Source organism: Onychostoma macrolepis, chromosome 15, assembly GCF_012432095.1.
Source record: "Onychostoma macrolepis isolate SWU-2019 chromosome 15, ASM1243209v1, whole genome shotgun sequence".
In the NCBI taxonomy this organism is placed as follows: Eukaryota; Metazoa; Chordata; class Actinopteri; order Cypriniformes; family Cyprinidae; genus Onychostoma; species Onychostoma macrolepis.
In genome coordinates, this window is record NC_081169.1 from 31071451 (window position 1) to 31087456 (window position 16006).

The following is a 16006-nucleotide window of genomic DNA, read 5'->3' on the forward strand; positions in this document are numbered from 1 at the left end:
ATTAACTAAGAAGTTTGATTATTTTTACCACACACACCAATGCACAACACACACGATGAACTCAACAAATGCCCAACACATTTCCACGGATGTATTTGATGGTTTTTCATCTTCAGAAGTGGAGTTGTGTGAAAAACATCATCCGTGTACGTCTGAGCAGATAATGCGATTAAGGTGTAAACATACCTGCTTATTAATTATAATCAGCATTTTATTTGACTATGATTATGAGTTAATCACAATATATCGCCTAAATCAAACATAGTGTGCATTTTGAAGAGGTGCGTCCCAGTTCACATACTTACGCACTATTCTGTGCTGTTCTGTGCTGTTAATACTGAGAGTAGTGCTTTCAGTCTGAAAATCCCACAAAGAAAACGCACACTTCAGCTTCACAGAAAATGAAAGTTTCTACATTATATTTAATAATAGCGTATCAGTGGTGTCTATCTCCAGCTGATGTCCGTATGGCAGAAATGTACAGTAAAATCAAGCGGTCAGTTAGTGTCATGTAATCACTGTTCATAGTGTTCACCATGTGTTTGATTATCCGTCTGTAACTTTAACACGTGTTTGTTTGTTTGTGTTTTTCTCTCTCAGGGGTGTATTTGCTGTATAAAGCTCATATCCGTCTGCTGTGTTGTGCTGTCATGCCAAATCCTCATCGTCTGTCTGTCGGGGTGTCGTGGGTGTGGCCTGCACGCAGGGGGCGGAGCTCTCGGCTTCCTCTTCCGCTGGGAGCGTCTCCGATTGGCTGCAGCCCAATAATCATCCGCCCCTCCCGCACCCGAAGCCCCTCCTTCCGTTGCCATAGCGGCGCTGTCGCGCACTCCGATGTACAAGGCAAACACAGAGTCTTACGTAAACACACACACACACACACACACACACACATGCGCGCGAAGAGACGACGTCTTTACCAAACGCCACAAACCCAAAGTATTTCACGTGAAGCCTGCGCCGCGGCGGATCATTCCGGTCACGATCGACCAACTCCGCCGGGATGGCCGACTCACTCGCTCTCCACCTCCTTCACTTCTGTTTTTTTATTTTTAACGCATTTTTATGGCTAATGTTCTGTAGGAATTATGATCATTATTGTTCTTGTTTTCTGTAAAAGACGTTTTATGGTTATGACATTATTAAAAGAATGACGATTATTATTAAAACCGTTCTGTGTTGCAAGAGAACAGCCGCGTTTGTTTCCTCACGGTGATTTTTGCACTTTCAGTTTTTGTGACTTTCCTTTCGTTTTGGCTTTTCCTCCCTGTTTCTCGTTCTCCTTCATTCCATCCGTCCGTCTGACGACTGGTGCATTGTGGGTAGTTTCACAGATCCTGCTCATGGGCCATCTTCTTTTCTGTTTCAGAGCTTTATCGGTTACTTTTGTGGATGTTGTTAGAAAAGCTTTTGTATATTGTTGATTTTGCGGTTTTATTTGAGTTCTGATGTCGATGTTTTTAGCCAAACTTACGGACGGACGCTTCGCTTCACGTCTCTCTCAGAGTTTAAAGCCCAAACGCGCCAAAATTGGACGATTTCTGCCGCCGTTTCGTCTTCAGTCCGACCAATCCAATAACTGTCACGTGATCGTCTGAGGAGAGACGGGCGCGAGTCTGTGATGAAGAGAGCATCATCCTCCTCATCCTCCGTCTGTCCATCATGTCACGCTCCTCCCTCTCTTCCTTTATACAGCTTTGTCATTTTCTTTTGTTTCTTTTAATTTTTTTGGCTTTGTTTTTGGAAAAATACTAAAGTGCAACAACAATGGTTAAAAAAAGATTCCAAACAAACTGAGAGAAATAATAAATATATATAAATAAAGAAATGACTATGACAGAGGTGTGTGTGTGTGTTCTTTCAGAGGCAGTACCGCGGTATCTCACCAGAACCAGAAAACACCGTCACCGTGTTCTTCTGCTAATTAGTTTCATACCTGATGAACTTTCACCTCTCTTATTCTGCCGAGACGGTCTGGACTGTATAAAGCGCTGTAGAAATGTTTGCACTGATGTGTTTCAGTCGTATGTTATCTGAACATTCAGAGCATCCGGTGTTTTTAACGTTTAGTTTGGTTGAGTGAGCTTTAAGGGAACATTCCATTCTGCCAGTTTGCAAACATTATGAATGTTGTCTGAAGTTCTGAAACAATTAGTAACATTTAAAAAAAAAAAAAAAGAATGTTACATGAAAGTATTTTAAGGTGTCCTTGTTACAGTGTAATTCTGCATTTAAGCAGTGTTAGTGTTGGGGAAAGTTACTTTTAAAAGTAATGCGTTACGTCACTTTTGTGTTAGTTTTTCTCACTGGGCTGAGCTTGCTTGGTGTTGATATAAAGAAGGTTCTATTAATGGCAAAAGCGCTTTCAGTCCCTCAGAAAACAAGCCTTTCAGCTGGAGAGCACACAGAAACAACTAAATGAAACAAATCTTATGTTTATCTAAGGTTTTTATTAGTATGGCAGCAGAGACTTTGGTTAATAAAATGGGATTAAATGCATATTTGTGTAATTTAACATTATTGCGGATTTGCATCATATTCTGAGTTTTCTGCTTTTCACTGTTTTTATTGATTTTGAGGAACACGTGCCAATATGATGATTAATTGCATGTTGATATTTAGTCTGGAACTACAGTAAGATCATATTCACACCACAGCTGTGGCTCAATACATGAGAAACACAGTAACTCGGGTATTTTCTTATGAATTAAAAAGTAATGTTACTTGAAAAAGTAATCAGTTTATGTAACTCATGTTACTTGTCATACATTACCCCCAACACTGCAATTACCGAGTAATATTAACTTGCATGCACTTACTATATGGGTAAGGATTAGGGTTGCTTGCATGTAATTATGCATAATTTATTGTCATTATAATGTATGTAACGTGTAACAAGGTCATTAAATAAAGTGTTACGCTTTAAGAACATTATTAAAGGCCAGATGACGCTGAACAAACATGATATTAACGCTACTGTAAGAACGTGTTCTGAACTTTGAGGGAATGTTACATTAGTTAGTTCTGAGAATGCTGAATAAATGTCAGGGAAAGTAGCAGGTTACTGATGTCAGCGTTACCAGCCTTCACCTCGGGACTGGTTCTGGAGTTTGTTAGCGTCTGGTTTCATGAGTGTTTTTGTGTCGAGGAATCCATCAAAAGTTCAAACTGATGCTGTTCTTCTCATCGAGAGCTCTGTGAGCAGCTGCTCGTGTCTGGATGTGAATCTGCACTGCAGAGGTTCGGCAGACCTGACGAGTCGAGCTCAGATCTGTGTATGGCAAGCCCTTTTAACATTTAATCTATAAAACGTGCTAGTATGTATTTTCATGCTGCTAGTACCTATTTTTTTAGCTACTAGTAGTTCTATTAGGTACTAGTACTTTTTTGGTGGCTACTAGTGCTTGCTCTTTAGGTACGGATTGCTTTTTGAAAGATAATAGTATTTAATAAATAAGTACTGTATCTAATTAATACTTACTAGTACTCGGTGTTGGGAAGGTTACTTTGGAAATGCAATGGGTTACAGATTAAAAGTTACCCTATTTAAAATGTAGTAGTAGGGTAACTTTTTCAATTACTTTATTAAAGTAATGTAACTGATTACTTTTAATAACGTTTTGGTTACTTTTCTAAATTTCTAATGAATGTTTTCAACTGTTAATCATTTTCAAACAGTTACAGCATGCAGGGTTAACCTTACCGTAGTATTCAACACCGATTACTGTCAGACTTGCAAAACCCTTCATGACTTGAATTAAGAAGATAATAATTGAACACCTCCACCACAAAATCAGCACCGCCTTTTACTTTGAGATTGATCTGAAGTTCAAGTTCAAGAATGGTTTACTGATACTGTTTTTGAAACCAAATCTCCGCATAACTACAGGAAACACTGGCATATAACAATGCTTTGGAAAAAAATGGATAATTTAAAAAAGTAAAATAAAAGCATATACATCAACCCAAATATAGTTATGATATATCGCGTTTTGATTCCGTGACATTCCGCGTTATAGGAATTCCGTTTTCATGACTGAATTCTACGAACCACTGTGTTTTCTGCATCGCGTATGTCTCATATTTTAGAGTAGTTTTAGAGAAGCAATTTGGGGAAAAAATCAATTAAATCTGTATGTGGATGTGTGTAAATATTCAAATGTAACCCGCTTTGTGATCGTTAACATTTTCATAAGTAAATGTAATTTAATTACACTTCTTTTAGTAACTGATTACAGTTATATTTATTTTGTAATTAAATTACATAACGCCGTTACATGTAACTAGTTACTCCCCAACACTGCTAGTGGTTCATGTCTATCCTTGTATCGTTCAACTGGTCGAGGTTTATATGGTATTTAGAAAGTGATTAAAAATGTGATTAATTACTTGCTACTAATTACATTTTCAACAATATAATTAGATTACTAGAAAAGTATTGCGGTACTTATTAGTAGAGTAACTTACCCAACACTGATTACTAGTCACTCATTACTGAAATAAGTACATCTTTAAAACATTGCTAGTTCCTATAGAATAAGCACTAGTACTTAATGAAAAAGATACTAGTAGCTTAAAATGAGTACTAGTAGCATTAAAATAGGTACTAGTACGTGTTAAGGATTAAATGTTAAAACTGCTTGCCATATGTGTGTGTGTGTGTGTGTGTGTGTGTGTGTGTGTGTTTGTTCTGAATGGCTCAACCGGTCAGAGTCAGCAGCGTCTCTGTGCACAGAGGTAAAACACTGAGTGTGTGTGATTCATGTGATGTGCATCATATGTAAATTATCTGTGTGTGTGTGTGTGCATCATATGTACATTATCTGTGTGTGTGTGTGTGTGTTCTGCAGCTGTGAGATGATGATTCTGCATGTCAAAATCACACTGGAAACACTGTTTTGTGTTGCTGACTGATGCATCTCAATCACACACGCGTGAGTCTGAAGGATGCACTGCTTCGATAGTTAGTAAATTTGTGTATCAGTTTACTGTTTGAAAATCTTGTGTGTGTGTGTGTGTGTGTAGGTGACTATGCCCCGTGTGTGTTTGAGGCAGAGGACGCGTCTGTCTGCTTTATTCTTTCACACCTTGTCCTGGGCCTGTTCAGGTAAGACCAAATGAACACACACACACATGTTCGTTTTTGTGAAAAGTGGGGACTCTCCATAGGCGTAATGGTTTTTATACTGTACTTACTGTATGTGCTATTGCCCTACACCAACCCTACACCTTCTCCTTGTAATATCTGTCATACCTTTGTCATTATACAAATCTATGTCCTGATTTGTCACAAAAACGCGTGCACACACACACACATATTATGATCTAGTTAACAAGGTGTTCTTGACTTTATGTTTCTCTCTGACAGCATCCATTGACCCCGCCCCCAAAATTGACGGACAGCAGACCTCGTTGGTTACCGTACAGGAGAACGTCACTCACCACTTCAGCTGCCAATCAGAGGGCTGGGATGCTCAAGCCCCGCCCCTGCTCACCTGGTACCTGAACGGCGAGCGGCAGAGTGAAGTGACGGGCCGCCGGGGGGCGGGGCGTCTGGTGAAGACATCATCGCAGGATTCTGGAACGCTTAAATACGGATCAGAGCGCAACAGCACGTTCACACTGAAGCCGAAGCGCGGGGACCGAGAGCTGGTGTGTGCGGCGCGAAACCCCGCGAGAGGAGAGAGCTACAACGCCAGCGTCACACTCAACGTCCAGTGTGAGTCCCAGCGAAGAACGCTTTTCCGTTAAGAATTCATTTTGGTTATACAGTGGGTACAGAAAGTATTCAGACCCCCTTAAATTTTTCACTCTTTGTTATATTGCAGCCAGGGGCGTAAATTTCATCTGACTGTAGGGGACACTAAACGTAAAATTTCTCAAGAGCAATTTTTGAAGGGGACACATACCACTGTGAGGCAAGGGAGGGGGGAATCAAAACATTTCTGAACTTAAAACGGTTTTTTGCGTTTATTTTGTTTTACTACTCACACAGTTATTTTAAGTATATGTCCATTATATTATTTTCAATACACAGAGTCGCTTGTAATGATATTTTTAGGGGGGACAAGCCTCAGATAGGGGGGGTCCTGTCCCCCCCCCCGTGTTACGCCTATGATTGCAGCCATTTGCTAAAATCATTTAAGTTCATTTTTTCCCCTCATTAATGTACACACAGCACCCCATATTGACAGAAAAACACAGAATTGTTGACATTTTTGTAGATTTATTAAAAAAGAAAAACTGAAATATCACATGGTCGTAAGTATTCAGACCCTTTGCTCAGTATTTAGTAGAAGCACCCTTTTGATCTAATACAGCCATGAGTCTTTTTGGGAAAGATGCAACAAGTTTTTCACACCTGGATTTGGGATCCTCTGCCATTCCTCCTTGCAGATCCTCTCCAGTTCTGTCAGGTTGGATGGTAGCGTTGGTGGACAGCCATTTTAGGTCTCTCCAGAGATGCTCAATTGGGTTTAAGTCAGGGCTCTGGCTGGGCCATTCAAGAACAGTCACGGAGTTGTAAAGCCACTCCTTCGTTATTTTAGCTGTGTGCTTAGGGTCATTGTCTTGTTGGAAGGTAAACCTTGGCCCAGTCTGAGGTCCTGAGCACTCTGGAGAAGGTTTTGTCCAGGATATCCCTGTACTTGGCCGCATTCATCTTTCCCTCGATTGCAACCAGTCGTCCTGTCCCTGCAGCTGAAAAACACCCCACAGCATGATGCTGCCACCACCATGCTTCACTGTTGGGACTGTATTGGACAGGTGATGAGCAGTGCCTGGTTTTCTCCACACATACCGCTTAGAATTAAGGCCAAAAGTTCTATCTTGGTCTCATCAGACCAGAGAATCTTATTCAGGTGTTTTTAGCAAACTCCATGCGGGCTTTCATGTGTCTTGCACTGAGGAGAGGCTTCCGTCGGGCCACTCTGCCATAAAGCCCCGACTGGTGGAGGGCTGCAGTGATGGTTGACTTTCTACAACTTTCTCCCATCTCCCGACTGCATCTCTGGAGCTCAGCCACAGTGATCTTTGGGTTCTTCTTTACCTCTCTCACCAAGGCTCTTCTCCCCGATAGCTCAGTTTGGCGGACGGCCAGCTCTAGGAAGGGTTCTGGTCGTCCCAAACGCCTTCCATTTAAGGATTATGGAGGCCACTGTGCTCTTAGGAACCTTAAGTGCAGCAGAAATGTTTTGTAACCTTGGCCAGATCTGTGCCTTGCCACAATTCTGTCTCTGAGCTCTTCAGGCAGTTCCTTTGACCTCATGATTCTCATTTGCTCTGACATGCACTGTGAGCTGTGAGGTCTTATATAGACAGGTGTGTGGCTTTCCTAATCAAGTCCAATCAGTATAATCAAACACAGCTGGACTCAAATGAAGGTGTAGAACCATCTCAAGGATGATCAGAAGAAATGGACAGCACCTGAGTTAAATATATGAGTGTCACAGCAAAGGGTCTGAATACTTAGGACCATGTGATATTTCAGTTTTTCTTTTTTAATAAATCTGCAAAAATGTCAACAATTCTGTGTTTTTCTGTCAATATGGGGTGCTGTGTGTACATTAATGAGGAAAAAATGAACTTAAATGATTTTAGAAAATGTGAAAAGAGTGAAAAATTCAAGGGGGTCTGAATACTTTCCGTACCCACTGTAAATATGAAAAATTATTATAATAAGAAGAATGCTGTATATTAATATAAATTATAATATTACTACTACTAATAATAACATTAATAATAATAATAATATTAAATATAATCATATAATAATATAAATTATAGTACTATTAGTAGTAATTATAATAGTATAATAAAATATCAATAACTATAATAGTACTAATACTACTAATAATAATAATAATAATAAAGAATGGTATGTATATATAAACAATTATAATTTTCATATATATACCATTCTTCTTCTTCTTAATATTTATATTAGTATATAACATTCTTATTATTTTATATATAACAGGATTATTATTATTATTATTGATATATAATAATAATATTTATGTGATCATTTATAATAATATGTTAATATTTTATATTTTTATATTTATATAATTTACATTTTATTTACCATTCTTCTTCTTATTGTATATATAACATGATTATTGTTATTATTGATATATAATAATAATAATAATAATAATAATATGTATATGATAATTTATAATAATACATTAATCTTTTATATTTTTATATTTATTTAATATTTATTATAATTTACATTTGATTTATAGTAATAATAATAATAATAAAGGTATACATTCATATAAAATTTGTGACATTAATGATAATAACGTTATACATTAATATAAATTATAATAAGACAAGAAATTATATATTAATATTAAAGTTATAATATTAACAAAACTGTTTATTATATTATACTGTATAATTATATAATATTAATTTAAATTTTTGTATTATTAATTCAAATTTTGATCTGTCCACAAGCAGCATGCAGTTGTATGTTTTGGCCACAGATGGCGATAGAGAGTTAAGTAGAGTTGTGTTTCAGTCCGGCCGGAGATCCTGCATGTGGACGCTCACTACAGCCAGAGCTCGGACCCGGGCCTCGCCCTCATTCTCTTCGCTTTGGTTCGCTCCAACCCCCCCGCCACCATCCGCTGGGTGGATCAGTCTGGTCAGCTGCTGGCCAACAGCTCTGACTTCCTCATCCTGGACTCGCGCAGTTTCCCCTGGCTGACCAATCACAGCCTGCAGCTCACGCTCAGCAGCCTATCAGGAAACATCACCGTGAACGCCAACAACAGCCTCGGCTCCACCCACAGCAACCTCACGCTCACAGGTGACGCCCACCGCTTCGTAAACGCTTACTCACATGAGTATTTATTACTAGTGATGGGCAGAGCGAGGCTTCGAAACGATCCGACAGCCGTCTCCACTGTGACACCTAGTGGTCACTTTCTTGATCTGAAACAACCCTGACAGCGATTCAGACAAGTACTGACGAATTATAACCTACATGGGGTCTGGTTGGTGTCGATAACACATAAAGCCATTGCTCTTCAGGCGTCACGAGTTCGAATCCCAATTTGTGATGCTAAAAATCATCTTATGGTTTATATCTGACCCTGCAGCACAGAAGCAGTCATAAGCAGCACAGCTATATTTGTAGCAATAGCCAACAATACATTGTATGAGTCACAATTATACATTTTTCTTTTATGCCAAAAATCATTAGTATATTACGTAAAGATCATGTTCCATGAAGATATTTTGTAAATTTCCTACCGTAAATATATCAAAACTTCATTTTTGATTAGTAATATGCATTGCTAAGAACTTCATTTGAACAACTTTAAAGGTGATTTTCTCAATATTTAGATTTTTTTGCTCCCTCAGATTCCAGATTTTCAGATAGTTGTATCTCAGACAAATATTGTCCAACAAACCATACATCACTGGAAAGCTTATTTATTCAGATGATGTATAAACTTCAATTTCAAAAAATTTACCCTTATGACATTTCATTACCAAATTCTAAGACCATTTAAAATCGATGTTAAAAATATTTAAAAACAACATCAAATGATAAAAACTTAATGCCTTTCTGTCTTTATTTATTTATCTGTATACATCTTTATTACCCCTGGCATGTATGGTTATACTCTTGTAGCCTATATGTTCTGTTTTTATTAGAAGTCAATAAAAAAAAGGCTTCAGAGAGATCTCCCCCTACTGGTGAACTGTTAAAATTTCGAAACGTTTGGAAACAGTTATGACGTAACGAAGCCTCGTTTACTGAGATCACGTGGCAGTTTGAAACACGCTCCGAATCAGTGATTCGAAACAAAAGATTCGTAAAGGTTTCGAAGCGTTTCAAGCGCACCCATCACTATTTATTACTAGTATTATTTAGAACCAATTATTTAAATAAATTAATATTCATATTTAATAGTATGAAAGTGATAATAAAGATATTTATAACGTTCCAAAATATTTCTATTTCAAATAAATGCTGTTGTTTTGAACTTTCTATTCATCTGTGAATCCTGAAAAATAAAATGTATGACGGTTTCCACAAAAATATTGTGCAGCACGACTGTTTTCAACATTGATAATAATCAGAAATGTTTGTTGAGCAGTAAATCAGCATATTATTATGATTTCTGAAGATCATGTGACACTGAAGACTGCAGTAATGATGCTGAAAATACAGCTGCATCACAGAAATAAATTACAGTTTAACAGATATTCACATAGAAAATATTTATTTTAAATTTCAGTATTTTTACTGTATTTTTGATCAAATAAATGCGTGTTCCTCCAGAGTTCCTGCAGTCGCGTGTAGAGGTGCCGGTGTTCGGGATCGTGACGGGTGGCGTCGCCGGCTTCATCACCCTCCTCATCTTCACCCTGATGGTGTTCTTCCTCCTTCAGAAGGACAAAACCAAAGCCCTCGGTACATGATCTCAGTCTCTGAAGTACTCTGTACACATGTTTCTGTGAGCTGATCTCTGATGTTGTGTGTTGTTTTCAGAGGAGCCTGCAGTGCGTCTCTCCTGCAAACGGTGCGCCGCTCCTCAGCGTTCTCTGATAATACTGGTGTTACTGTGTGAGCTGATGAGATCTGATGTGTGTGTGTGTGTGTGTGCAGCAGCGAGAACGGCATGTATCTGCCGCGGGAGAACATGTCTCTGCCGTCTCACGTGCAGCTGAATGATGACGGATCTCTCTGTAAGGGTGAGTGTGATCCTCGCTGAGCTCCGCTCCGCTCCGGAGCCGTCTCTGACTCCGCTGCCGTGTTTCAGGACTCCAGAGCTCCAGATCCAACACACTGGAGAGGAGACGCGCCGAGGACGATGAGGAGGACCTGTCTGCGGCCTACGCCGCCCGAGGTCAGGGGTCAGGCGGTACAGGCGGTCCTTAAAGGGAGGGCCCCGCGGCCGCAAGGTTGTCACTTGAATTTCTAGGTGTGTTCGACTTGAAGCGGTGCTGCGCAGACAGATCAGTGTTTGATATCAAAGTACCGCGAGAGCAGTGGCGTAGCATATGCAAAACATTTTAAGGGCCCCCCCCTAAACGTTATGGGCTCGGTTAACTTAGGCTATTGTTGATTTTTCTGAAGTAATTAATGTTGCGTGACTATTTACAAGCTGTTTTATTTACAGTATAAATGCTTGGAAGTAATATTTAATGTTTTCTAGTCCATTCATCATTTATAGCACACAAGCCACCCAATAATCGCAATAAGCTTTGTGCTTTGTTACTTATATTAAAACACAAAGTCTCAGCCTTCTGTCAGCTTTATGATAAAATACTACAAACAATAAATGTGTTTTTACGCTCTTAAATTTGTAGTGAGATAACTATATTCACAGGTTAGATGCCACAGACTTTTTTTTTTTTTGGCAGAGTATTGGTGGAATTTTCACATTAACTTCACGCAATATAACATGATTTTAGTATCGCAATTTTGACTTTATTCTTATAACGTTAATCTTATTTAGTTAGTTATTTTTCAACGTGGCACTAAAATGCCGCCGTAGGCTATTTGTACTGCATACAAACACAATCTTGGCACAGAAGCCCAAAAAACAAACAAACAAAAGAAAAAAAGTACAAAAATACTAAGGAGATATTTGATTTATTTATTGATGAACTAGTTTCTTCTGAGTCAGTGTCGCAAAGATGAAGTTGACGATCCTGACTCGCTGTCGCCTCAGGACGCGCCTTTAGAGAGAAATACATCTTTATGGATTAGCCTACATAATGAAAGAGATTTTGTTTTCGATTTGAAGTATTCCGTTTTAAAGTATTTAAAGCATTCTATTAGATATATTTATCATTTCTGTGAGGAGGCAAGCATTCGCTGAGTTTCGGTTCATTATTGTGAAGCGTTCCTGCTCAAGACCAAGACGGCAGAAAGTGCATCCTGTTTGTTTTCATTATTTTACAAAAGCACAAGGTTTTGTTGATATTGTGAGTGCACACAAATAAAAGTAGACCCTTTACAGTTCCGAATGATGTATTGCAAAAATGACGACGTATTTTAAGTTTCCACTCTTAAGAAAAAAATGTGAGTGATCACGCTGGCGCCTCCATGTCTTGAAAGTATGCGCTTTAGTTTCCACTCGCCATACAAACGATTGGATATGCGCCTAACAGCGCACATTTATCTAGGTTCAATTTTTAAATTAATATTATGAAATGCATGAAGTGTTTTACGTCTATAGGTTTTATTTTAGGCAAGTCGTGTTGATTTGAGAAGGCTAAATTGAGCAAACAAGCTGGCCGCTTAGTCATTACTTTAAAAAAACCTGAATTTAACAAACATAAAATGTTCCAAACATATTTCTAAATTAACCTAATAAAGAAACGAAAAGAAAAATAACCACTTTTCCATTAAAAACCAAACTGGACTAGCCTATTTGCTGCAACAGCAGCTGTGTAAAGGGGAAGAGAGAGAGAGAAAAGACACAGGCTCGGGTTGGAATCGGGCCGAGAATTCTGATAAGCTGTCGGACAAAGGGCCTGAGCATCTCGAGCCAGGGCCAGGGCTCTAATCGTTCCCTCGTTTCAAAAAGTTCCCCCAAACACTAACCCCTGTGCGAGAGCTATAGAGCGCAGACAGCTCTGCATGCGTTCAAATCGCTCTCGCAGTACTTTGCTGTCAAACACCGATCGGTCGTATCTGCGCAGCGCCGCTTCAAGCCCAACACACCTCCTGACTACATATCCATGACTGATGCACCAGGGCTGTATGGTGCATTTAATAACACGTGTTTGCTCCAAATTAATTTTATAAGTCGAGTGTTTGAAATAGCTTCCTTTTGTGATCATCTGACGTGATTTCATATCACAGAATCATTATTTTATAACAGGGGTGTCAAACTCAGTTCCTGGAGGGCCCTGCAGAGTTTAGTTCCAACCCTGCTCCAACACACATACCATGTAGTTTTCAAATAAGCCTAAGTGACTTGATTAGCTGGATCAGGTTTAATTAGGGTTGAATCTAAACTGTGCAGGACTGCCCTCCAGGAACTGAGTTTGACACCCGTGTTTTATACAGTATGATACAGTGATAAAGGCTTGATTAGCATTGAATTATAAATATAGTTTATTCATTTAGCCTAAAAATACCCGAGATGGCTTGAAGAACAGAGACCATTTATTCGCAATCGTATGTTTATTGGCTTCATGTTTTCACGTCTTTATATGCGTTTTATTCAGCTTTGACCATATTAGAGATTTCCTGCTATTAGTTTCATGATTGACTGCGCCTCTGGATACAGTGAGAATGAAACGGACATTGCATTACATCTGTTCACTCATTAATGCTCACGACACCTTACTTTGGGTAAAAATAGGAAAAATAATTTAATTTTTTTTTTCCTCTCTCAGTGCATGCATAAGATTTATGACTAAAAACTAAGAAATCACTTTTAAAGATTTTTAATCATAATTTATTTTAAAATAAATCCTTAGTTTACTTTAGTTTAATGTTTTTAGTAATAACAATAATCAGAATTATTAGTAGTGATATTGATATATAAAAACAACATTTTTGGCCAAATTGTGCAGCCCTACAGAAAGGCACAACAAACCAAAGAAAAAGTCTGAAAACCTTTCTAGTTACAGTTCACATCTTGTGTGCAGATTTAGTTTAGATTTTGGAATTTATTTGATATTCATGAAGTCTTGTTACACATCAATGCTATTTTAATTACTTTGAAATGAAAGAATGATAGAGTGATTAAAGTGAAGTTGTTCTAAAAATTGAATCCAAATGGTATCTTTCTGGAGCCAAAAAAAAAGGATGTTTTGAATGCTATATACATATTATTTATTGCAGTAGTATTAGTACTTGTTTTAATAAATGCAATGATGTCCATGATCACAGACAGACTTAGTGTTACACGTTAAATAATTACAGACCCAGATCCAATGTCTAATGCAATAAAGGTTTTTTTTTTGTGATCACCTATTTACTGAAGCTCACTTGCAATCCTTTTGTTAAAATCTGTTTCAATATTTTTTACATATGTATGGTGAGTGTGTTACACTTAATGCACATTTATGCTTAAATATTGAAATGGACATTTTATTTTATTTATTCATTTATATTCACTTGTCAAATTACAGTTTTTACAGTGGGGCCCATTTTCATGGTCTTGCCTCGGGCCCCACAGCCCCACGGGGCCGGCACTGATCACGACCCGTACTGTTCCTTTAAAGAGCCCTGAAACTGACATCAATAACTGATCGTGAGAGATCAACAGAAAAAAACATACTGTATCGGTCACTGCAGGTCAAAAACAAAGATAAGTTTCATTATTACATTTAGAAATAATATAAGTACTAGTAAATAAAATAAAATTATTTTTGCATTATTGTAAATAAATGGTATTTTTTATGAACATTATATATGTTAAAACATATAATATATATAAACAGGAAGCTAATTCAAAATATTAATAAAACTATAATTAAACTAAGTGGCATTCTCTTGAAACAGCATTTCTAATAAATGCCAAGCCTTGTGTCCATGTTCCTCACCGGACAGATCCAGACAGATGAGTTCTGATCTGACTCCGTGTCTCCGCAGGTTTCGCTCGCTATCCGATGGTCGGCTACATCTATAAAGTCAGCAGCACCAGCAGCGACGAGATCTGGCTCTGATTCGCCCGCACAGACAGAGCCCTGACCCCTGACCTCTGACCTCACACCCTGCCGTATCTGAGATCTCAACGGGATTGACTGACAGTGTCCTGCTGAAGAACTGCATTACCCATAATCCCCTGATCTGAGAAACCACTGTTACTATGGAAACACCAATCAGAGGCTATTTCCACACTAGCTAGCCTGCAGTGGTGATGATGATTCCTGAAATGTTTCAGAAATCAGAGAAAAAGCATTACAATCACAGACTGATTCAGTGACGTCAAACACAGGGAATCATGGGATCTGTAGTTCATTCAGAAGCACTTGATCATTAACATTATTTTTGGTATTTTTGGTGAGTTATGAAGAAACGGTCTTTCAGTTTTCTGACCTTCTCAAAATGTTAAAACAATATTTATACATCGTTTATGAAACATTTTTATGAAACATTTCAGTTGGACATCATCTAACTTTTTAAAATGTTACTATTTATTAGTTTCAGATGATTCAGAGAACATTCAGAAGTAACGTTCGCAGGAACGTTCCCTTAACGTTCACAGAACCAAAATAAAACCTTTTGAACTTAATGGAAGCGTTAGCAACACATTTATTTATATATATATATATATATATATATATATATGTATTTCTAGTCTGTACTGATGAATCTGATATTGTGAAACATGGACAGACGCACTTCACACGCTGCTGACTGTACATACATGCTTTCCTCAGTATTTACCCACAGTTCTTTGCTGCTATATGGAATGTATTTGTGTAATATAAGAGAATGTTCAGTAAACCCGCAGATATGTGAGATGAGATGAAAAGAAATATGTGAGAAATCTATATATTTAAACAAATATAAAGAGTATTGTTGGTAAGGAGTTATGATCATATGCATATTTACTGTAAGTATATTTGTAAAGCTCATTATGAATCTGTACATATGAATATATTTCATAACGCATGTCATTGTGTTTCCATCCAGCAGGAGGCGCTACTAGTTAAACTGCTGCTGTGGCTGTTAACCTGAGCTTAACTAGTACTAGTTAATTATTCTGATTATCTGTCTCTGGTTTGTGTATTATTAGTCATATGATGAAATACCTCAATAAATCATATCGATCGCAGTGAGTCTCAGATGTTCCTCAGAGTTTCTCCTTTTGTTTATTACAAGAAAATACAAAAACAATGGAAATATAAGACGATCCTAAAGAACAGCACAGATCAAGATTTACAGTATATCTAAATACAAAACTCCTGTTGAAAAACAGAAAACAATGGCTTTGTTTTAAGGCACTTAGCCTACGTTTATGAATATAAGATTTGCCCAAAATGAAAATATTATTCAGTAAAACTTGAG

The 16006-nt window shown here is 37.9% G+C and overlaps 2 protein-coding genes across 11 annotated transcripts in view; both read left to right on the forward strand.

The window, feature by feature from the left end:
- Positions 1-1837, forward strand: part of sik3 (SIK family kinase 3) — a 54790-nt gene extending 52953 nt beyond the window's left edge. For both annotated transcript variants that reach the window (XM_058745310.1, XM_058745309.1), the window contains one exon: positions 601-1837. The gene's annotated coding sequence lies outside the window, so the exon portion shown is untranslated. The remainder of the gene's footprint in view (positions 1-600) is intronic.
- Positions 1838-4683: 2846 nt separating this feature from the next.
- On the forward strand, positions 4684-15773 carry LOC131520823 (transmembrane protein 25). 9 transcript variants are annotated; one of them, XM_058745319.1, is made up of 10 exons: positions 4684-4737; positions 4851-4934; positions 5026-5107; positions 5369-5719; positions 8531-8821; positions 10307-10438; positions 10517-10547; positions 10634-10719; positions 10788-10949; positions 14122-15773. In XM_058745319.1, the coding sequence occupies exons 2-9, from the start codon at positions 4914-4916 to the stop codon at positions 10904-10906; spliced, it is 1113 nt and encodes a 370-aa protein (XP_058601302.1). In that variant the 5' UTR covers positions 4684-4737; positions 4851-4913; the 3' UTR covers positions 10907-10949; positions 14122-15773. The 9 variants fall into 9 exon arrangements, 7 of the variants coding, with proteins under 7 accessions (XP_058601302.1, XP_058601303.1, XP_058601304.1 ...); XM_058745320.1 differs by having other exon boundaries at positions 14585-15773; XM_058745321.1 differs by having other exon boundaries at positions 10788-10929; positions 14585-15773.
- Positions 15774-16006: the final 233 nt, after the last annotated feature.